Source organism: Saccopteryx bilineata, chromosome 9 (genome assembly GCF_036850765.1).
Source record: "Saccopteryx bilineata isolate mSacBil1 chromosome 9, mSacBil1_pri_phased_curated, whole genome shotgun sequence".
In the NCBI taxonomy this organism is placed as follows: Eukaryota; Metazoa; Chordata; class Mammalia; order Chiroptera; family Emballonuridae; genus Saccopteryx; species Saccopteryx bilineata.
This window is the reverse complement of record NC_089498.1, coordinates 93062707-93087440: the sequence shown is the minus strand read 5'-3', so window position 1 is coordinate 93087440 and position 24734 is coordinate 93062707. Positions and strand designations below refer to the sequence as shown.

Here is a 24734-nt window from a genome sequence, read left to right as displayed (position 1 = left end):
AACTTCTGTATGTTAAGTTTGATTCCAGTGACCTTACTGTATTGGTTTATTGTTTCTAATAGTCTTTCTGTGGAGTGTTTGGGGTACAGGATCATATCATCTGCAGAAAGTGAAACCTTTAGTTCTTCTTTCCCAATATGAATGCCTTTTATTTTTTTCTCTTGTCTGTCTGCTCTGGCTAGAACTTCCAGCACTACATTGAATAGGAGTGGAGAGAGTGGGCAGCCTTGTCTTGTTCCTGAATTTAGAAGAAAAGTTTTCAGTTTTTTGCCATTTAATATGATGTTAGCTGATGGTTTGTCATAAATGGCCTTTATTATGTTGAGATATTTTCCTTCTATACCCATTTTGTTGAGTGTTTTAAACATAAAAAGATGTATTTTATTGAATGCCTTTTCTGCATCTATTGATAGGATCATATGGTTTTTGTTCTTTGTTTTGTTGATATGGTGTATTACGTTAATTGTTTTACATATGTTGAGCCATTCTTGTGATTCTGGAATGAATCCCACTTGATCATGGTGAATTAATTTTTTAATGTGTTGTATTCAGTTTACTAGTATTTTGTTTAGGATTTTTGCATCTGTATTCATTAGAGATATTGGTCTGTAGTTTTTTTGTGTGTGTGTTTTCCTTGCCAGGTTTTGGTATGAGGGTTATGTTGGTCTCATAAAATGTATTTGGAAGTATTGCTTTTTCTTCAATATTTTGGAAGACTTTGAGTAGGCTAGGAACCAAATCTTCTTTAAATGTTTGATAGAATTCACTAATATAGCCATCTGGCCCTGGACTTTTATTTGGGAGGTTTTTGATAGTTGCTTCTATTTTCTCCCTGCTTATGGGTCTGTTTAGGCTTTCTACTTCTTCATGATTCAGTCTAGGAAGATCATATTGTTTTAGGAATTTATCCATTTCTTCTAGATTGTTAAATTTGGTGACATATAGTTTTTCATAGTATTCTACAATAATTCTTTGTATATCTATGATATCTGTGGTAATTTCTCCTCTTTCATTTCGGATTTTGTTTATATGAGTCCTTTCGCTTTTTTTCTTAGTGGATCTTGCCAAGGGCTTGTCAGTTTTGTTGATCTTTCCAAAGAATCATCTTTTTGTTTTATTGATTCTTTCTATAGCTTTTCTGTTCTCTATTTCATTTGTTTCTGAAAAATAATAAATTTTTATTATTTAATTTCTTCTGCTGGTTTTGGGTTGCCTTTGTTCTTCTTTTTATAGTTCCTTAAGATGTAATGTTAGGTTGTTCACTTGGGCTCTCTCTTGTTTGTTCATATATGCCTATAATGATATGAACTTTCCTCTTATTACTGCTTTTGATGCATCCCAGAGACTCTGATATGTCGTGTTGTCATTTTCATTTATCTGTATATATCTTTTGATCCCTGCTTTTATTTCTTCTTTGACCCAGTAATTTTTCAGAAGTATGTTATTTAATTTCTACATTTTTGTGGGTTTGTTTATTTCCTTTTTGAAGTTGAATTCTATTTTCAAAGTTTTATGGTCAGAGAATATGCTTGGTATAATTTCAATCTTTCTAAATTTGTTAATGTTAGTTTTGTGTCCCAACATATGGTCAATTCTTGAGAATGTACTATGTACACTGGAGAAAAATGTGTACTATGGCATTTTGGGATGAAATGTCCTGTAGATGTCTATCATATCCAATTGTTCTAGTGTTTCATTAAGGCCAATATTTCTTTATTGATTTTCTGTTTGGATGAATGATTTAGAGCCATCAGAGGTGTATTGAGGTCTCCAAGCATAATTGTATTTTTGTCTGTTTTTATTTTTAAATCAGTTAGTAGATATCTTATATACTTTGATGCTCCTTGGTTTGGTGCATATATATTAAGAAGTCCCCTTGATTCAATGTCCCCTTTATCATTATGAAATGACCATCTTTGCCTCTGATTACCTTTCTTGTCTTGTAGTCAGCATTGTTAGATATGAGTATGGCTATACCTGCTTTTCTTTGGATATTATTTGCTTGGAGAATCATTTTCCAGCCTTTAACTTTGAGTCTGTTTTTATTCTTGTATCTTAGATGTATTTCTTGAAGGCAGCATACAATTGGATTTTCTTTTTTGATCCACTCTGCTACTCTGTGTTTTTTTATTGGTGAGTTCAATCCATTTACATTTAATGTAATTCTTTCCTCTATTTCTTTTTTTTTTAAGCCATGTGTTTCAGTAGTGGTATTTTCAGGGGTGGTTACCATTAGGAAATTAAAAGAATATTTATCATATTCATTGTATTCTATTATCTCATGAGTGCTTCTGCACTCCATCCTCCTTTTTTACTGTTAATTTTTGTCTTCTCCCCTTTTTTGTTTTTGTTGTCACAGATAATTCTTGTTTTTATTGTGATCTTGTTGGAGCTTTTACTTGTGATTTTGTTTTGTTTTGTTCTTTGTATCTGGTTGGATAACGCCCTTTAGTATTTCCTGAAGTGGGGTTTTCTGGCAATAAATTCCCTCATCTTCTTTATATCTGTGAATGTTTTTGTTTCCCCTTCACATTTGAAGGAAAGCTTTGATGAAGATAATATTCTTGGCTGGAAGTTCCTCTTTTTCAGTACTTTAAATATTGAGGTCCACTCTCTTCTGGCTTGCAGAGTTTCTGCTGAGGAGTCTGATGATAACCTAATGGGCTTTCTTTTATATGTTATAATCGCCTTTTCCCTGACTGCCTTAAGGATATTTTTGTCATTGATTTGTGATAATTTCATTATGATGTGCTTTGGAATAGGTTTGTTTGGGTTAAGGTAACTCAATGTTCTGTTTATTTCTTGGATTCGAAGCTCTAATTCTTTCCACAGGCTTGGGAAATTCTTATTGATTATTTGTTTGAATATGTTCTTCATTCCTTTTTTTCTCTCTTCTCCTGATATACCTATTATTCTTTTATTGCTCTTGCTGATGGAGTCAGACAATTCTTGTAGGGCTCTCTCATTTTTTTTTTTAAATTCATGAGTCTCCTCTTCTCTCTGTAATATCTTAGTTGCCTATCTTCTATGTCACTAATTCTCTCTTCCATATGGCCTGCTCTATATGGCTTGTCACTTCATTTTTCAGTTTATGTATTGAGTTTTTCATCTCTGGTTCCTTTTTACAGTTCCAATTTCCTTGATGAAGTATTCTTTTTATTCATTAAATTGTTTTTTGAGCTCACTAAATTGCCTTTTAGAGATTTCTTGTATTTCACTGAGTATTTATAAGACTTCAATTTTGAATTTCCTGTCATTTAACTCCAAGGTTTCTACATAATAGAAGTCTTTTTCTAGCAATTTTTCATCATCTATATGAGCTGCCTTTCTGTCTTTTGTATCCATGATATTTGATTTTTTTTTCTTTAATGGTATTTGAGAGTGGTATTATTAATAAAACTAATAAGAGATGATTAAGAAAATAAAATATAAGTTGAAAAATACAGTGAAATAATGAAAATTCTATAATGATAAGTGGAACAAAAACAACAGACAACAAGGAGCAGGAACTGAGGAAAGATGAAAAAAGAGAAAAAAATGAAGTAAAAACCAGCAAAATGCCACAAAGAAAAATATGTATCCAAAATATAATAACTTGATGATAAGTGATGATCAGATGAGAGCAAAGAAGAAGAAGAAGAAGAAAAAGATAAAGATAAAAGAGAAGAAACTATAAGGGAGAATAAAGAGAAAGAAAAGAAACCAAATACAAAACCAAGAGAAAGAAAAAGAAAAAAGTAAAAGAAAACAAAAGTAAAGGTTTCTGAAATGAAACCCTCACAAAAAAAAACAAGAATGAAAAATGTAACTGCTATAGATAATGTAGTTCAACAGGAAAATGATGGGGGGGAGGGAAAAGGAAACAAGTAAAAATGACAAGAAGTGTTAAAAAAATGTAATTTTTTCTGGTTTTGAGAGGTAGCTTCTTCCTTTTTTCAGCAGATGGTGCTATACTATGATATTTCTTATGTGGGGCTCTTGAACAGAGGTCTGCTGGTGTGTTGCTGTGGCAATGACATAGGCTGGGCCTCAGTCCTGTTGGCAGGTGGGACTTGTTAGGGCTTTGCAATTGTCTATCTGGCTCTATCAATAGCAGTCTCAGTTTTCCAGGCACCTCTCCACATGTCCCTCCCACTGGAGCTAGCAGCCTGGGGACTTAGCTGTGGGGTCCACCTCAGCTACTGTCCTCACAGCAAGGGAATCTATGCACAGCTAGGTCCCCCCACAAGCACCGCTCAAAGCACAGTTCTGGGCAAGGCAATGGCACCCAGATCTGCCAGTGCAAACAGGCAGGGCATGGCACTGACCAAGGATCAAGTTTCTTTATGTTACACACAGGCAAAATATTATGGGCCTGTGGGCATATCTACCATGCCTCAGCATGCGACAGTTTTCATCTCCCCGGGATTTTCCCACTTGTGCTGCTTGGTAGCCCGCAACAGGCCCCGTATGTGTTCAGCTACCTCTACTCTAGCAATTCACATGGACAGTTGCAGCCACCATTCATGTGCCCAGCGCAGGCAATCTCAGGCCAAAGGTCTTGGCCCGTGCATGAGCCCAGTACTGGAGATCGTGGAACCAGGAGTGCTCAAAGATGCTGGTGCTCACACAGATGCCCAATGTTGTTAATCTTGGGGTAGGCACCTTGGCCTACACGTGCGCCCTCTCGCTCCTTGTGCTGGTGATGCTAGGTGGAGCTGCTGGCAGTGCACTGGTGATCATGGAGATGGTAATATACAAAGATGCTGGTGCTGGCCCATGTGGGCACCCTGTGCTGATAATTTTAGTTGGATCCCATTGCCCATGAGCATGCCGAGTGTCTGTGAGCTCAGGCAGAGCTGGTGTGTTCTTTCTTTTGTCTGGGTGTCTCCCCTTACTGAGCTCCTTCCCCACTACTTGAGTTGCCAGGTTCCAAACAAAAGTGCCCCTACCTCAGATTAGTGTGAAAAGCAAAATGCCCCATTCTTCATCTTATATATTCAGCCACTTTTTCACACAATCATACCTTTGTCTGGTGTGTGCAAACTTCAGATTCTCCAAAGGTTTTTTTTTCTCTGTGTTTAGTCATTGAATTTGTTGAAATTACAAGGGAAGAGGTTGAGATTGTCCCTCACTCTGCCATTTCTCTGATGTCACTCCCCACCTTACACATGTATGATTTGTACTCTGGATGATCAGGAGGCATGAGGACATACATGAATGTTTGTACTATGCAAAGGGTTAAGATTCCCAATGAAACAAAGAGCTAGTTCTTTGAAAAAATAAAGAAGATCTTTTGATCTTCACAAAGTTTTAACTTGACTCCTCAAGAAAATAGAGAGAGGACCCAAATAAATAAAATCAGAAATGCAGAAGAACACAACATAAATACAAAAGATTGTAAGAAATTACTGTATTACAAACTATATGCCAACAAATTAGACTATCTGGAAGAAATGGATACATTCCTATAAATACATAATCTTCCAACACTGAATCAGGAAGAATCAGAAAATCTGAATAAACCAATTAAAACCAATGAAATTAAAGTAGGAATAAAAAAACTCCCAACAAACAGAAGTCCTGGAGTAGATAGATGGCTTCAGAGGTGAATTTTACCAAATATTCAAAGAAGAACTAACACCTATCCTTCTCAATCTGTTACAAAACATTCAAAAGGAGGGAAGACTCCAAAATTTATTTTATAAGGACAGCATTATCTTAATGCCAAAACCAGATAAAGACACTACAAGAAAAAAAATTATAAGCCAATATCTCTGATCAACATAGATGGAAAAATCCTCAACAAAATATTAGCAGAATGAATCCAGAAATACATTTAAAAAATCATACACCATGATCAAGATGGATTTAGTCCTGAGATGCAAGGTTTGTACAATATTTGGAAATCACCAAATGCAATACACCACATGAACAAAGTAAAGGATAAAAATCACATGATTATATTAACAGATACAGAAAAAGCATTCAACAAAATACAGCTCCCATTTATGTTAAAAACTCCAAGCAAAGTGGGCATAAAGGGAACATACCTCAACATAATAAAGTTCATAAATGACAAGCCTACAACCAACATCATACTCAATGGGCAAAGACTACAAGCATTTTCTTAACATCAAAAACAAGACAGGAATGTACGCTTTCACCACTCTTATTCAACATAGTACTGGAAGTCCTAGTCACAACAATCAGACAAGAAGAAGAAATAAAAAGCATCCAAATTAGAAAGGAAGAAGTAATACTGTCATTATCTGCAGATGACATGATATTGTATACAAAGAACACTAAAGACTATACCCAAAACTACTAAAACTGATAAATTCAGTAAAATAACAAGATACAAAATAAATAATCAGAAATTAGTTGCATTTTTATATACCAATAAATGAACTACCAGAAAGGAAAACTGAGAAGACAATCCCACGTACAACTGTATCAAATAAGATAAAGTAATAAACTTACCCAAACAGGTAAAAGACTGATATCTAGATAATGATAAAACAATGAAGAGAAGATACAAATAAAAGCAAGCTATACCATGCTCATGGATAGAAAAAAAATAGCATTGTAAAGATGAACACACTACACAAAACGATCTATAGATTCAACACAATTCCTATTAAAATATCAATTGTGGGAATGATGTCGGAGTAATGGCATGGTAGGAAGCGATACCAATAAATCTCCCTCAAAACTCAAAAAGATCTTCAACCAGAAACAGAAAAACCTATCCTTGGAGCCTCCAGATCTTTCGCAATACACCCAAAGGTATGGTTGAGCGAAAAATTGGCTAAACATATAATCAAACCCCAAAGGAAATAGGGAGTAAGAAATGCTCCACCTTCCTCACTAAGCTAAATAGGGGTGCTTTCACTGGGAACAGAGAGTATAGAAACTAAGGTGGGCAAAGGGTGTGAATAGATCCAGGCACCAGCACAAACGGCTGAACCAGGCTGTGGCACGGAGATCCAAGCCAAGGAAAAACTGTGCCTGTGGCAACCCAGGCAATACAACCTAACACTTGCACCAAACCCACACAAAGAAAGACAAGTGGGGCAGCCATTTTCCCCGATCTCCTGGTCGGCGCGCGCAGATAGTGGGTGAGAGATTCCTTTGAAAGCCCTGGGAGTGGGTGCCCGTGTTATCCCACAGAGGGGCAGAGTCAGAGGCCTTTGTGTGGGTCAAAAGTGGAATCTCAGGCTGCCCCAGTGCCCTGAAAAAGCCGCGCATGGGGTGGGAGCAAGAGCCAATTACAATGCTGAAACTTTTCCGTGCGGGCGGGGGTTTCACTCAAAGTGTGAGGCGGCCGGCCTGATATCCTGGTCGGCATGCATGGAGAGTGGGCAAGAGATTCCTCCAAGTGCCTCGGGAGTGGGTGCCCATGTTACTCCACAGAGGGGCAGAGTCAGGAGCCTTTGTGTGGACCGGAAGCGGAATCTCGGGCCGCCCCAGCACCCTGAAAAAGCCGTGCATGGGGTGGGAGCAAGAGCCAATCACAACGCTGGAACTTTTCCATGCGGGCGGGGGTTTCACTCAGAGTATGAGACTGCTGGCCTTATATACTGATCTGTACACAGATAGTGAGTGAGAGTTTCCTCCAAGTGCCCCGGGAGTGGGCACCCACTCGTGTTGCTGGACAAAGAGGCAGAGCCAGAGGTCTTTGAGTGGGCGGAAGCCCCGCCTGATTATGCTAGCCGCTCTGATTGACTGAGCCTTACCCAGAGCCCTGTGCTGAGTGGGAATAGAGTGGGGAGTGGCCAGCTCTTTGAGCCTCTTACTATCCAGGCAGAGGCAGCAGCAACCCCATAGCTGGATTATCAGGCTACTAATTCAGGAAGGAAAGACGAGGAGAGAGGCTCCAGAAACACGGACATCTTGATTTTTTTTTTTCCTCCTCCAATTTGGCCGTTAACTCTCTGCCGGTCTTACTCTCTCCTCTCCTTGAACTACACTACCCATAAGTGTTACATCTCCCATTATCCTTTCTTTCCTCTTCCTTTCTCTCTATGAGGGTTGCACTCCAAAACCCTTAACTCTCTCTCTCTCTCCTCTTTTTTCTTTTTTCTTCTTTTAGTGGTTCCCTCTCTCTCTCTTTCTTTTCTCTCTCTATATTAGTTTCTTCCTTTCTCCTTTTGTCTCCTCTCATTCAAACCTCAATAACAAACAAATTATCTTATCAGGGACTCAAACTTATGTTTCTGGCATTTTGGGGGTTTTTTACTTCACCTTTTTAACTCACTAGCAGTGCTCCCATCCCTGGCTCACCATTTTATCTAGTTCTTGTTCCACTAAATACAATAGTAATTTTTTAATTTGTCCCCCCATTTTCCTGTTTCCCTCTTATTCCTCTCATCATAACTCTTAGTCAACCAACATAAAATCATTTTATTCTTGACCCAAATTTTTTCCTTTTCTGCTTTTTGTGGGTCCATACCCCCTTTTTTTTCTTATTTTCTTTTTCTTTTTCTTTTTGCCCCTTTATTACTTTTCCCCAATTCAGGCCCTGCATTACAGGCATTGTTTGTTCTATTTAGTACAATATAATTCACAGTTCACCACAAGATTTTCCCAAGAAAGAGGGGAGAGGAGAAGAGAGGAAAAAAGGAGGGGGGGAATAATTTCCTTTTTTTTAATTTTTATTTTATTTTATTATATTTAATTATTAATTTAAAAAAAACAACTCTTTTTGATTTTTTATATTTTTAAGTTTTTATTCTTTATTAAATCTCATTAATACTATCAACAAAACCACCCTCAGATGCCATTAAGGAAGAGAAAATCAAATATCATGGATACAAAAGAAAGAGAGGTAACACAGATAGATGGGGGAAATCTATGGAGAAAAAATTTAATATATTGGAAACCTTGGAGTTAAACGACAGAGAATTTAAAATAGAAATCCTAAAAATACTCAGAGATATACAAAAAAACACAGAAAGGCAACTTAGGGAGCTCAGAAAACAACTCAATGAACACAAAGAAAGAATATATTTCCAAGGAAATTGAAACTATAAAAACAAATCAAACAGAGATGAAAAACTCAACTCACGAGCTGAAAAACGAGGTAACAAGCTTAGCTAATAGAACAGGCCAGGATGACGTCAGAGTAATGGCGGGGTAGGAAGCGATACCGATAAATCTCCCCAAAACTCAACAAGATCTTCAACCAGAAACAGAAAAACCTATACTTGGAGCTTCCAGATGCTTCACAATACACCCAAAGGTATGATTGAGTGAAAAATTGGCTAAATATATAAACAAACCCCGAAGGAAATAGGGAGTAAGAAATGCTCCGCCTTCCTCACTAACCTAAACAGGGCGGCTTTCTCTGGTAACTGTGAATATAGAAACTGAGGCGGGCAAAGGGGGTGAATAGATCCAGGCCGCCGCGGCACAAACGGCCGAACCAGGCTGTGGCACACAGATCCAAGCCGAGGAAAATCTGATCCTGTGGCAACCCGGGCAATACAAGCTAACACTCGCGCCAAACCCAAACAAAGAAAGACAAGCGGAGCGGCCATTTTACCCGGTCTCCTGGTCGGTGCGCAGTTAGTGGGCGAGAATTTCTTCCTAGGCCCCGAGAGTGGGTGCCCGTGTTGCCCCATGGAGAGGCAGGGTCAGAGGCCTTTCTGTGGGCCGAGGACAGAGTCTCTGGGCAGCCCCAGTGCCCTGGGAAAGCCATGCACGGGAGGGAGTGAGAACTAATTCCAACGGTGGAGATTTTCCGTGCTGGAGGGTGTTTCACTCAGAGGGAACCGCGGCCGGCCTCATATCCTGGTTTGCGCGCGCAGATAAGGAGTGAGTGATTCCTCCGAGTGCCTCGGCAGTGCGCGCCCGTGTTATCGCAGAGAGGGGCAGAGTCAGGGGCCTTTGTGTGGGCCAAAGCGGAATCTCGAGCCGCCCCAGCGCCTTGCAAAAGCCGCGCACGGGGACGGAGCGAGACTCAATTCCAACGCTGCAACTTTTCCCTGCGGTTGGGGGTTTCACTCAGAGCATGAGACTGCTGGCTGGATATCCTGGTCGCAGACAGTGAGTGAGAGTTTCCTCCAAGCGCCCCACAGAAGTGGGCGCCCGCTTGTGTTACTGGACAGAGAGGCAGAGCCAGTGGTCTTTGAGTGGGCGGAAAGCCCGCCTGATTATGCTAGCAGCTCTGACTGACTGAGCCTTACCCAGAGCCCTGTGCTGAGTGGAAATAGAGTGGGGAGTTGCCAGCTCTTTGAGCCTCTTACTATCCAGGCAGAGGCAGCAGCAACCCCATAGCTGGATTATCAGGCTACTAACTGAGGAAGGAAAGACTAGGAGAAAGGCTCCAGGAACACGGACTCTCTCACTGTCGGAGCCTATAAATGCTAATGAGCCTCGACTCCCACGAGACTAAAGCACAATACATGACATTGCCATAGAGACTTATCAACTGCAAACCTCTACCTGAGCGTGCCAAAGGGGCAGAACCCGGGGTACAGAGTCACCGACCAGGAAGAGGGAGAGAAAAGAAAAAGCAAGAAGATAACCTCTCAAAATCAAGAATAATCTGCAGACTTTATAACCTATCACATTTTATTATATTTGTTCGTTTGTTTCTCTTATCTTCATTCTTGATACTTTTTTTTCCTCCTCCAATTTGGCCGATTAACTCTCTACCGGTCTTACTCTCTCCTCTCCTTGAACTACACTACCCATAAGTGTTACATCTCCCATTATCTTTTCTCTTCTCTTCCTTTCTCTCTATGAGGGTTGCACTCCAAAACCCTTAACTCTCTCTCTCTCCTTTCTTTTTTCTTCTTTTAGTGGTTCCCTCTTTTTTTTCTCTCTCTCTCTTTCTTTTCTCCCTCTATATTAGTTTCTTCCTTTCTCCTTTACATCTCCTCTCATTCAAACCTCAATAACAAACAAATTATCTTATCTGGGACTCAAACCTATGTTTGTGGCATTTTGGGGGGTTTTTACTTCACCTTTTTAACTCACTAGCAGTGCTCCCATCCCTGGCTCTCCATATTATCTAGTTCTTGTTCCACTAAATACAATAGTAAGTTTTTAATTTGTCCCCCCATTTTTCCGTTTTCCTCTTATTCCTCTCATCATAACTCTTAGACAACCAACACCTAAAAGCAAATCATTTTATTCTTGACCCAAATTTTTTCCTTATTTGCTTTTTGTGGGTCCATACGCTCTTTTTTTTTTTTCTTTTTTTCTTTTTTGCCCCTTTATTACTTTTCCCCAATTCAGGCCCTCCATCACAGGCATTGTTTGTTATAACTCACAGTCCACCACAAGATTTTCTCAAGAAAGAGGGGAGAGGAGAGGAGAGGAAAAAAGGAGGGGGGGAATAATTTCCTTTTTTTAAAATTTTTATTTTATTTTATTTTTCTTTATTTCATTATTAATTTTTTTAAAAAAACAACTCTTTTCGATTTTTTATTATTTTTTATTTTTTTAACTTTTTATTCTTTATTAAATCTCATTAATACTATCAACAAAACCACCCTCAGATGCCATTAAGGAAGAGAAAATAGAATATCATGGATACAAAAGAAAGAGAGGTAACACAGCTAGATGAGGAAAAATCTATGGAGAAAAAATTTAATATATTGGAAACCTTGGAGCTAAATGACAGAGAATTCAAGATAAAAATACTAAAAATCCTCCGAGATATACAAGAAAACACAGAAAGGCAATATAGGGAGATCAGAAAACAACTCAATGAACACAAAGAATATATGTCCAAGGAAATTGAAACTATAAAAACAAATCAAACAGAGATGAAAAACTCAATTCACGAGCTGAAAAATGAAGTAACAAGCTTAGCTAATAGAACAGGTCAGATAGAAGAGAGGATTAGTGAAATAGAAGACAAGCAACTTGAGGCACAACAGAGAGAAGAAGAAAGAGACTCAAAAATTTAAAAAAATGAGATAGCCCTACAAGAATTATCTGACTCCATCAAAAAGAATAACATAAGAATAATAGGTATATCAGAGGGAGAAGAGAGAGAAAATGGAATGGAGAACATACTCAAACAAATAATAGATGAGAACTTCCCAAGCCTGTGGAAAGAACTAAAGCCTCAAGTTCAAGAAGCAAACAGAACTCCAAGTTTTCTTAACGCCAACAAACCTACTCCAAGGCATATCATAATGAAATTGACACAAACCAACAGCAAAGAAAAAATTCTCAAGGCAGCCAGGGAAAAGAAGAATACAACATATAAAGGAAGGCCCATTAGATTATCATCAGATTTCTCAGCAGAAACTCTACAAGCTAGAAGAGAGTGGACCCCAATATTTAAAGTCCTGAAAGAGAGGAACTTTCAGCCACGAATACTATACCCATCAAAGCTATCCTTCAAATACGAAGGAGAAATAAAAACATTCACAGATACAGAAAAGATGAGGGAATTTATCATCAGAAAACCCCTACTCCAGGAATTACTAAAGGGGGTTCTCCAATCAGATACAAAGAACAAAAAAAAACAGAGCCACAAGTAAAAGCTCCAAGAAGAACACAATAAAACCAAATTTAAACTGTGACAACAACAAAAAGAAAGAGGGGGAGAAGATGGAGATTAACAGTAGCAAAGGACGATGGAGTGCAAAAGTACTCACAAAATAGTTCGCTACAATGAACAGGGTAGGGACCCTTTTCATTACTCAAAGGTAACCACCATTGAAAAAACCACCACAGAAGCACATGAGATAAAAAAGATAGCAACAGAGGAAAGATGTATGGAATACAACCAAATAAAAACAAAAGATAGAAAAACGAAAGAGAAGGATCAAACAAGACACAAAACTAACAGAAAGCAAGATATAAAATGGCAATAGGGAACTCACAAGTATCAATAATTACACTAAATGTAAACGGATTAAACTCACCAATAAAAAGGCACAGAGTAGCAGAATGGATTAAAAAAGAAAATCCAACTGTATGCTGCCTACAGGAAACTCATCTAAGTAACAAGGATAAAAACAAATTCAAAGTGAAAGGCTGGAAAACAAATCTCCAAGCAAATAACATCCAAAAAAAAGCAGGTGTAGCAATACTCATATCGGATAATGCTGACTACAAGACAGAAAAAGTACTCAGAGACAAAAATGGCCATTTCATAATGGCTAAGGGGACACTGAATCAAGAAGACATAACAATTCTTAATATATATGCACCAAACCAAGGAGCACCAAAATATATAAGACAGCTACTTATTGATCTTAAAACAAAAACTGACAAAAATACAATCATACTTGGAGACCTCAATACACCGCTGACGGCTCTAGATCGGTCATCCAAACAGAGAATCAACAAAGACATAGTGGCCTTAAACAAAACACTAGAGCACCTGGATATGATAGACATCTACAGGACATTTCATCCCAAAGTGACTGAGTATACATTTTTCTCCAGTGTACATGGATCATTCTCAAGAATTGACCATATGTTGGGCCACAAAAACAACATCAGCAAATTCAGAAAAATTGAAGTTGTACCAAGCATATTTTCTGATCATAAAGCCTTGAAACTAGAATTCAACTGCAAAAAAGAGGAAAAAAATCCCACAAAAATGTGGAAACTAAACAACATACTTTTAAAAATGAATGGGTCAAAGAAGAAATAAGTGCAGAGATCAAAAGATATATACAGCCTGACCTTTGGTGGTGCAGTGGATAAAGCGTTGACCTGGAAATGCCGAGGTTGCTGGTTCGAAACCCTGGGCTTGCCTGGTCAAGGCACATATGGGAGTTGATGCTTCCAGCTCCTCCCCACCTTCTCTCTCTGTCTCTCTCTCCTCTCTCTCTCCCTCTCTGTCTCTCTCTCTCCCCTCTAAAGTGAAAAAAAATAGATATATACAGACTAATGAAAATGACAATACAACATATCAGAATCTATGGGATGCAGCAAAAGCAGTGATAAGCGGGAATTTCATCCCACTTTAGGCATATATGAACAAACAAGAGAGAGCCCAAGTGAACCACTTAACTTCACACCTTAAGGAACTAGAAAAAGAAGAACAAAGACAACCCAAAACCAGCCGAAGAAAGGAGATAATAAAAATCAGAGCAGAAATAAATGAAATAGAGAACAGAAAAACTATAGAAAAAAATTAATAGAACAAGGAGCTGGTTCTTTGAAAAGATCAACAAAATTGACAAACCCTTGGCAAGACTTACCAAGGAAAAAAGAGAAAGAACTCATATAAACAAAATTCAAAATGAAAGAGTAGAAATCACCACGGACACCGTAGATATACAAAGAATTATTGTAGAATACTATGAAAAACTTTATGCCACTAAATTCAACAACCTAGAAGAAATGGGTAAATTCCTAGAACAATACAACCTTCCTAGACTGAGTCAAGAAGAAGCAGAAAACCTAAACAGACCTATTAGTAGAGAAGAAATAGAAAAAACCATTAAAAACCTCCCCAAGTACCGATTGATAAACGAGTGGATAAAAAGTGGGTGGTGGTATATGTATATAATGGAATGTTACTGAACCATGAAAAAGGATGAAATCTTACCATTTGCAACAGTGGATGGACATAGAGAATTCTAAGTGAAGTATGTCAGTCAGGGAAAGAGAAATACCATATTATTTCACTTAAATGTGGAATGTAAAGAAAAATATAAACAAAGAAACAGATTCATAGATACAGAGAAGAAACTAAAATTTGTCAGAGGAGAGGGGTGTTGGGGGACTGAGTGAAAAAGATAAAGAAATTGAGAAGTACAGATTTATGGTTACAAAACAGTCACAGGAATATAAAGCACAGCACAGGGAATACAGTGACTAATATAATAACTGCCAGTTGGTACTGAACATATCGAAGGGAACACTTTGTAAAGAATATGATTGTCTAACTCTTAATCTCTACCCCTGAAACTAATACAAAATAATATTAAATGTAAACTATAATTACAAAAGTTAAAAAATAGAGGGAGGACAAGATGGCGATGGAGTAGGTGGACATACCAACTTCCACCTCCCAGAACCAAAGTCTATTACAACTTAATTTTAACAACCATCATCTGGGAAAACCAACTTTGGACTAAACCAAGAGGACTCTTCAAACAAGGAACACTGAAGAAGCCACACTGAGACTGGCAGGAAAAGCGGAAATGCGGAGAGGGCGGCCCAGCTCCCCAGAGCGAACGGCAGCCGGGAGAGACTGACATGGCAGGAAGTGAGTTTAGCAGAGAGGGGAGGGTTTGTTCTGAGCCCCAAGAACAAAGCCCCAGCCTGCAGCCCCAGAGCCTAGAAGAGGTGTATGGACAGTATTTATCTGGACACAAGTCAGGACACTGTTTGTGAGAAAGAGACTTATTTCTCAGACCCAGGATTCTTCTTAAAGGGACTGCACAGAAAATGTCTCTCACAACTACTCACCAGGGGCTTCAGGGGACAGGGAGAGAGGAGAGGACCAGAGTAGTGAGAAGAGAGTGTAATCTAGGAGGCACAGGCAGAAACACTTTGGGGGACAGCCACCCTAACCCCTGGGCTGAGTCACTCCCTAAATCTGAAGTGAATATTTCCCCTGGAAACAGCAATACCAGCAAAGGGAAGCAGGACAGCAGCCAAACAAGCTCCCCTGTGGTACTTAGAGCAGAGTCACTTAGAAGGAGGGAGTTTTCAGGACTACAGTAGTGAGTCTTAGGGTCTGAGCTGCAGCACTCCCACCCATACAGCTGAGGGCTCACCTGAGGGTGGGCAGTGGCAGGATGTGGAAGCATGGTTCTGTCGACAAGGGCAGAAGCTGGCTAGCCACAACTGAGGGCCAGGTGTGAGCTTGGTCTTGCCCGGCTGGGGAGGAAGGGATGTGCGAAAGTGGTCAAGCCCAGCTGCTGGTCGCTTGCAATCCAGCCTGCGGGGGAAGGGCAGGAGCCCTGAAAGGGGCAGAGACCCACCATTGAACAGGGGAGCAGGAGCATAGCCTCGCACCACCTGCGGAACCAAGGCTTGTAGCCTGACAGCGGAGCTGGCTCCTCCCCTGGGGTTGGAGTGAAAGCCCAGAACAGGCAGAGTCCTGTGACTGAGCATGGTCACACAACCTGACCAGCCTGTGGAGCCAAGGCTTGCAGCTGTCCCACTAGTGGGCTCCTCCTACAATAGCGGGGGGAAAGCCTAGAATCAAGCGGAGACCTGCAGCTGAGCAAAGGTGCTCACCCCTGTCCTCAGGGCCAAGCATAACCCCACCCAGGGGGTGGGGCAAAGGCTGAGCCACCGAGGCTTGTACACCTGAGCACGTGATTACAGCCACTCAGTGAAGGAGAGGTGGAAACCACAGCAACACCCCCAGTGGGCTGGCAACAGCAACGCCCATACCAAAATGTCCTAGGCAGCAGCAGCAGAGGGGGTGGCAGGCCTGCAGACAGACCACACCTAGGGAACACAGAGGCCACACGCAGTGGACTCCAGTGGCCAAAATCTTCTTTTACATAGACAAAATGGGAAGGCAGAGAAATGCAACACAAATAAATCAAGAGAAATCCCCAGAAAAGAACCTGAATGAGTCAGATATAACCAACTTACCAGATACAGAGTTTAAAATGATTGTTAGGATGCTTAAAGATCTTAGAACAACAATAGATGGTCATTAAGAACACCTAAATAAAGACATAGCAAATATAAAAAAGGACATTGAAATAATAAAAAAAAAATCAATCAGAAATGACAAATACAATATCAGAAATGAAGACCACAGTGAAAGAAATTAAAAGCAGGATGGATGAAGCTGAGAATTAAATCAGCGAGTTAGAGGAAAAGATAAATGAAGGCACAGAAGCAGAGCAGAAAAAAGAAAAGAGACTCAAAAAATCTGAGGAAACTCTAAGACAGCTCTGTGACAACATGAAGAGAAACAACATCTGCATCATAGGGGTTCCTGAAGAAGAGAAAGAACAAGGGAGAGAGATTTTATTCAAACATATCATAGCTGAAAACTTCCCTCAAGTTCCCTCAAGGCAGCAAAACATCTCACAAGTTCAAGAAGCACAGAGAATTCCATTAAAGAGAAACCCAAAGAAATCTACACCAACACACATCATAATTAAAATACCAAAGCTAAGTGATAAGGTGAAGATATTAAAAGCTGCTGAAGAAAAAAAGACTATCACCTACAAAGGAGCCCCCATAAGGATGACTTCCAACTTCTCAACAGAAACACTTGAGGCCAGAAGGCAATGGCAAAAAATATTCAAAGTAATGCAGAACAAGAGCCTACAACCAAGACTACTTTATCCAGCAAGGCTATTGTTTAAAATTGAAGGAGAAAAAAAAAGCTTTCCGGACCAAAGCAAAAAACAAAAAAAACAACTCAAGGAATTCACTAAAACCAAACCAATGCTGCAAGAAATGCTAAGGGGCCTGTTGTAAACAGATCAAAGGGGAAAAAGAATATAGCAAAAGAGGAATACAGTTTTAAAGAATAAAATGGCAATAAACAACTACATATCAATAATAACCTTAAATGTAAATGGATTAAATGATCCAATCAAAAGACTGTGTGGATAAGAAAACAGGAACCCATACATATGCTTTCTACAAGAGACACACCTTAAAACAAAAGATGCACATAGACTGAAGATATAAAGATGGAAAAAATATTTCAGGCAAATGGAAATGAGAATAAAGCTGGGGTAGCAATACTTATATCAAACAAAATGGACTTTAAAACAAAGGCTATAGTAAGAGATAAAGAAGGTCACTACATAATGATAAAGGGAGCAATCAAACAGGAAGATATAACCATTATAAATATCTACGCACCGAATATAGGAGCACCTAAATATATGAAGCAGACTATGATGTATTTAAAGGGCGAGATCAACAACAATACTATAATAGTAGGGGATTTCAATACCCCACTAACATCACTAGATATATCCTCAAGAAAGAAAATTTAAAAAGAAACAGCAGACTTAAAAGACACACTAGATCAACTGGATTTAATAGATATCAGAACCTTTCACCAGAAAGCAACAGAATATACATTCTTTTCAAGTGCTCATGGTACATTCTCTAGGATAGACCACATGTTGGGGCACAAAAGCGGCCTCAACAAATTTAAGAAGATTGAAATCATATCAAGCACTTTCTCTGATAACAATGGCATGAAACTAGAAATGAACCACAACAGAAAAACTGAAAAATACTCAAACACTTGGAAACTAAATAGCATGTTATTAAATAATGAATGGGTTAACAATGAGATCAAAGAAGAAATAAAAAAATTCCTAGAAATGAACCATAATGAGCATACATCAACTTAAAATTTATGGGACATAGCAAAAACAGTCCTGAGAGAGAAGTTCATAGCATTACAGGCATACCTTAAAAGGCTAGAAAAAGCTAAAATAAACAACTTGACCCTGCATTTAAAAGAACTAGAAAAAGAACAGCAAGTAAAGCCCAGAGCTAGTAGAAGGAAGGAAATAATAAAGATCAGAGCAGAAATAAATGACATAGAGGTTAAAGAAACAATACAGAGGATCAATGAAACCAGGAGCTGGTTCTTTGAAAAAGTAAAGAAGATCAATGAACTTTTAACCAGACTCACCAAGAGAAAAAGAGAGAGGACTCAAATAAATAAAATTAGAAATGAGAGTGTAGAAATAACAACTGACACAACAGAAATACAAAATGTTGCAAGAAAATACTAAGAAGAACTGTATGCCAAAAAACTAGACAACCTAGGTGAAATGGACAAATTCCTTGAAACATATAATCTTTCAAAAATTAATCTGGAAGAATCAGAAAACCTAAACAGACTGATTACAACAAATGAGATTGAAACAGTTATCAAAAAACTCCCAACAAGGCCCTGGCCGGTTGGCTCAGCGGTAGAGCGTCGGCCTAGCGTGCGGAGGACCCGGGTTCGATTCCCGGCCAGGGCACACAGGAGAAGCGCCCATTTGCTTCTCCACCCTTCCGCCGCACTTTCCTCTCTGTCTCTCTCTTCCCCTCCCGCAGCCGAGGCTCCATTGGAGCAAAGATGGCCCGGGCGCTGGGGATGGCTCTGTGGCCTCTGCCTCAGGTGCTAGAGTGGCTCTGGTCGCAACATGACGACGCCCAGGATGGGCAGAGCATCGCCCCCTGGTGAGCAGAGCATCGCCCCATGGTGGGCGTGCCGGGTGGATCCCGGTCCAGCGCATGCAGGAGTCTGTCCGACTGTCTCTCCCTGTTTCCAGCTTCAGAAAAATGAAAAAAAATAAAATAAAATAAATAAAAATAAAAAAAATCGTTTAAAAAAAAAACAAAACTCCCAACAAAGAAAAGTCCTGGGCCTGATGGCTTCACAAGTGGATTCTACCAAATATTCAAAGAAGAACTAACTCCTATCCTTCTCAAGCTATTTCAAAATATTCAAGGAAGACTTCCAAGCTCCTTTTATGAGGTGAGCATAATTCTGATTCCAAAACCAGGCAAAGACAACAGAAAGAAAGAAAATTATAGGCCCATATCCCTGATGAATTTAGATGCTAAAAACCTCAACAAAATATTAGCAAACCGGATCCAACAATATATGAAAAAAAAACATACACCATGATCAAGTGGGATTTATTCTTGGGCAAGGCTGGTACAATATTTGCAAATCAATCAATGTGATTCATCACATAAACAAAAGGAAGGAGATAAACCACATGACAATTTCAATAGATGCAGAAAAAGCATTTGATAAAATCCAGCACCCATTCATGATCAAAACTCTCAGCAAAGTGGGAATACAGGGAACATACCTCAACATGATAAAGGTCATCTATGACAAACCCACAGCCAACATTATACTCAATGGGAAAAAATTAAAAGCAATCCCCTTAAGATCAGGAACAATGCAGGGGTGCTCCCTTTACCACTCTTATTCAACATAGTTCTGGAAGTCCTAGCCACAGCAATCAGACAAGAAAAAAAAATAAAAGGCATCCAAATTGGAAAAGAAGAAGTAAAACTACCATTATTTGCAGATGATATGATATTGTATATAGAAAACCCTAAAGTCTCAGTCAAAAAACTACTGGACCTGATAAATGAATTCAGCAAGGTGGCAGGATATAAAATTAATACTCAGAAATCAGAGGCATACACTAACAATGAACTGTCAGAAAGAGAAATTAAGGAAGCAATCCCCTTCACCATTACAACCAAAAAAATAAAGTACCTAGGAATAAATTTAACCAGGGAAATTAAAGACTTGTACTGGGAAAATTATAAATCATTGATAAAAGAAATCAGGGAAAATACAAACAGGTGGAAGCATATACCGTGCTCATGGTTAGGAAGAATAAACATCCTTAAAATGTCTATATTACCCAAAGCAATTTATAAATTCAATGCAATACTGATTAAAATACCAATGGCATACTTCAAAGATATAGAATACATATTCCAAAATTTTATAGGGAACCAAAATAGAACACGAATAGCCTCAAGAAATCTTGAAAATGAAGAATAAAGTGGGAGGTATCATACTTTCGGATATTAAGTTATACTACAAGGCCATTGTACTCAAAACAGCCTGGTACTGGCATAAGAACAGGCATATAGATCAGTGGAACAGAACTGAGAACCCAGAAATAAATCCACACTTTTATGGACAACTGATATTTGACAAAGGAGGTAAGAGCATACACTGGAGTAAAGACAGCCTCTTCAACAAATGGTGTTGGGAAAATTGGACAGCTACCTGCAAAAAAATAAAACTAGACCACCAACTTACACCAGTCACAAAAATAAACTCAAAATGGATAAAAGACTTAAATGTCAGCCATAAAACCATAAGCATTTTAGAAGAAAACATAGGCAGTAAGCTTTCTGACATCTCTCACAGCAATATATTTGCCAATTTGTCTCCACCGGCAAGTGAAATAAAAGACAGGATAAACAAATGGGACTATATCAAACTAAAAAGCTTTTGCACAGCTATAGACAATAATAACAGAATACAAAGACAAACTACACAATGGGAGAACATATTTGACAATATGTCTGATAAGGGGTTAATAACCAAAATTTATAAAGATCTTGTAAAACTCGATACCAGGAAGACAAACGATCCAATCAAAAAATGGGCGAAAGAAATGAATAGACTCTTCTCCAAAGAGGACACACAGATGGCCAATAGGCATATGAAAAAATGCTCAACATCACTAATCATTAGAGAATTGCAAATTAAAACCACAATGAGATATCACTTCACACCAGTCAGAATGGCACTCATCAACAAAACAACACAGAATAAGTGCTGGCGAGGATGTGGAGAAAAAGGAACCCTCCTGCACTGCTGGTGGGAATGCAGACTGGTGCAGCCACTGTGGAAAACAGTATGGAGATTCCTCAAGAAATTAAAAATTGAACTGCCTTTTGACCCAGCTATCCCACTTTTAGGAATATACCCCAAGAACACCATAGCACTGTTTGAAAAGAAGAAATGCACCCCCATATTTATGGCAGCATTGTTCACAATAGCGAAAATCTGGAAATAGCCCAAGTGTCCATCAGTGGACGAGTGGATTAAAAAGCTTTGGTACATATATACTATGGAATACTACTCAGCCATAAGAAATGATGACATCGGATCATTTACAACAACATGGATGCACCTTGATAACATTATACTGAGCGAAATAAGTAAATCAGAAAAAACTAAGAACTATATGATTCCATACATAGGTGGAACATAAAAACAAGACTCAGAGACATGGACAAGAATGTGGTGATTATGCGGAGGGGGGGAGGAAAGGGAGGGGGTTGGGGAAGGGGAGGGGCACAAACAAAACCAGATAGATGGTGACAGAAGACAATTTGACTTTGGGTGATGGGAATGCAGCATAATCAAATGTCAAAATAACCTGGAGATGTTCCCTCTGAACATATGTACCCTGATTTATCAATGTCACCCCATTAAAATTAATTTTAAAAAAGTTAAAAAATAAAGAGCCTAATTTTAAAAAAGTGGTCTCATATTTCATATCTTTGTACCCATTTTCTACTAATTTATTCTTATAGTGTTTTACAAACATTTTATAAAATTAGAAAACACCACAGATTGACAAACTCTGGTTTAAGGCAGAAAGGAGGCCAGTGGGGTTGAAGGTAAGTGTAAACAGGCTCAGACTGAAGAGAACATTCCCCTGGAGTAGCAGGTGGCAAGGCTCACTCATCATTACCTTGCTCCAACAACTCTCCCTTCTCCACCTTCTCATGTATTCTTTTGATTCGTGATGCACACACTTGTGTGTACAAATAAGGTATGGAGGAACAGGACAGGGAGGCATTGTCAAGAAATCAAGGTAAGATAGTGCTTACACCAGGAAAAGGAATTGTTAATGTTTGGGCCAGCAGGGGTAAAGGTCATCCTGATGCTACGGGTGGGTGGGGTCCCACCTACTCTGTCACAGGATCCAGGAAGTCAGAGCTGGAAAAAGACAAGGTCCCTGCTTTCTAGAGCTCCTTGTCTAGTGTGGCAAGGAGGCGAGTGAATCAGCAGACTGTGCTGGAACAGGGCAGCAGCATCTGCAGGCTGGGCGCAGTCCTACCTGTCCAGCAGGGCCTTGTAGTTGAGCACCCCGGAGATGAGGCTGGCTGCAAACCTGCAGAGAGAGATGAAGCTTCAGCCTCTCCTCTCAGGGCTCCAGGCTCTCCCTACCCCTCTCCAACACCCCTTTCTCTCTCTCCTTTCCTTTTTCCTTTCTTTCCCCCATCTCCTTTCCTCCCTCTCTCCTTTCTCTGTCTCTCTCCCAAACCCAATGACCTCTCACCAGGTGCCAGGTCTCAGTGGTGCCCTAACAAGATGGGTACCTGCTGCCCGCCCCCCACCTCTATGCTGTTGAGGCTTCACAAACTTTGTATTAAAACTGATCTCCTGGAAAGAACTTCAGGAAGGAGAGGAAACTATATAGAATGTGAATGAGGAGCAGAAGGAAGAGGGAGAGGAAGCCCAGAGAGGCCACAGAGACAACAGGGAAGGGCCGGAAGATCAGGAGTGGGTCCTTCCTAGGAAAGGCCCGTGCTGGGGCTGGACTGGGCCAGGACCCCGGGGTTCTAGGAAATCCAGTCTCCTGGGAAAAGTCAGTCATTGTGTTCCCTAGTGCTAATGGAAAGGAAAGAACCGTGCAGTGGAGTTGTGTCCTCTTTACTGTTCACGCACGGACCAGCAGCCCAGCTTAACTGCATCAGGAGGAAAACGCCCACTTGGAGCAACTTTAAGACCCGTTCTCAGAAGTCATTCATCCATCCACAGACTTCCTTTTGCCCCGGGGGAGGCCCTGGCTGCAGGGGAAGTAGGAAGGCTGCCCCCAGACCTTGGGGCTGGTCTTGGTGAGGAAGGACAGTCTGGGGATCTCCCAAGCACAGCTGAGCCCTGCCTACAGGTGAGATGGGCCCTACCTACTGTTCTTGTCCTCCTACTGAACTGTCCCTACACAGTGCCCCATTCGAGTCTTAAACTCAGAGACATGGGTTTGGGTCTGAGTGACTCCAGCAGGGAGATCCTCCCTCTCTGCCCCACCCTGGCATAAATGACCCCTCCCTTGTCCTCAGTGGCTCAGTGAGCTATGAAATTGCAGCAGATAGCACAAGTTCTGGCAAAGGTGGCTGGTGGGGAAAAAACCATTGCCCACTCCTCTAGCCTCTGTTTAGAGCTGGGGGTGAGTTGGCAGCAGGGGCCTCTCAGATCACCTGGCACATTGTGTCCCACTGACAAGTCCCAGCCTCAAGTATGGGCAGGTCCAGAGGGTACCCATCTTCTCCCAGAACCTTAGCCAGGTCGAGACTGCCATGGGGGGCACTAAGGGGTCCATGCCCTCCATTAGTGCCCACCCAACCCAAATACATACATTCTGAGGTAGACCTGGGCCTTGTATTTTGTTCCTCATGTACAGCCTCATTTAACCTCCTTCCTCACCCCATGGCCTGGAGGGACTCTGTTCCAGAGGCACTTGGCCTTAGAAATCTTTACCAAGACACAAGCCTTCCCTTCCTGGTGCTGTGGCCAGAACCCCTCCTCCAGGCAGACCCCCAAGCTGCGAGTCCAGGAGTTCAGTGAGCTCACCTTAGCTGGTCGTTGGCATCTCGGAAGTGCTGCTGGGAGAAGATCAAGGCTGGGTTGGAGTTGACTGGCAGGGCGAGGCGGTTATTAAGATACATGTCATTGAGCCAGTACTCAGACACCTGCACGGAGAGTGAGGAAAGGAAACCATTACTTACAAGGGCCACGTACCCCCCTCCCCTCCAGGAAAGGCACCTTGCCTCTGGAGCACACTGATCCCATCTAGGAGCCTGGGGGACAATCAGGACACTTCACTGGATCATGCACTTCATTCATTCATTCCCCAAACATACACGGAGCCTCAGTTGTTCCCAGCCCCCCCACGCCTGTCCTTGTGCTCTCACCTTGGTTCCCAGCCCCCCACGCCTGTCCTTGTGCTCTCACCTTTCCTCCATTTCTGATCCCCGTGTTGGTGGCTTGGTGGCTCATCCATGTGCTCTGCCTGTCCTTACGAGGGTGCCCTTCCTGTCTTTTAACCCTCTCTGCATCCCTGACCTCATCAGTATCTCCTGGTGCCCCATCCCGTCAACCATCTGTCCCCCAAACTTGTCCCCACCTGTCCCTATCTTTGTCCCTGTCTTTCCTGTCTCTGTATTTATCTCTCATTCCACATCTTGTCTGTTTGTCACCCTTGGCCCTCATCCAAATCTCTCTATCTCCAAATCTGCCTCCTGCCATGCACTGCCCTGTGGGTTCTTTG

At 40.5% G+C, this 24734-nt stretch overlaps 1 protein-coding gene across 2 annotated transcripts in view; it reads right to left on the bottom strand.

The window, feature by feature from the left end:
* CHAT (choline O-acetyltransferase) overlaps positions 1-24734 on the bottom strand; it is an 84432-nt gene that overhangs the window by 53948 nt on the left and 5750 nt on the right. For both annotated transcript variants that reach the window (XM_066242848.1, XM_066242847.1), the window contains 2 exons: positions 24038-24156; positions 22524-22577 (listed from right to left, as the gene is read on the bottom strand). In XM_066242848.1, coding sequence (XP_066098945.1) covers positions 22524-22577; positions 24038-24156 — 173 coding nt within the window. The remainder of the gene's footprint in view (positions 1-22523; positions 22578-24037; positions 24157-24734) is intronic.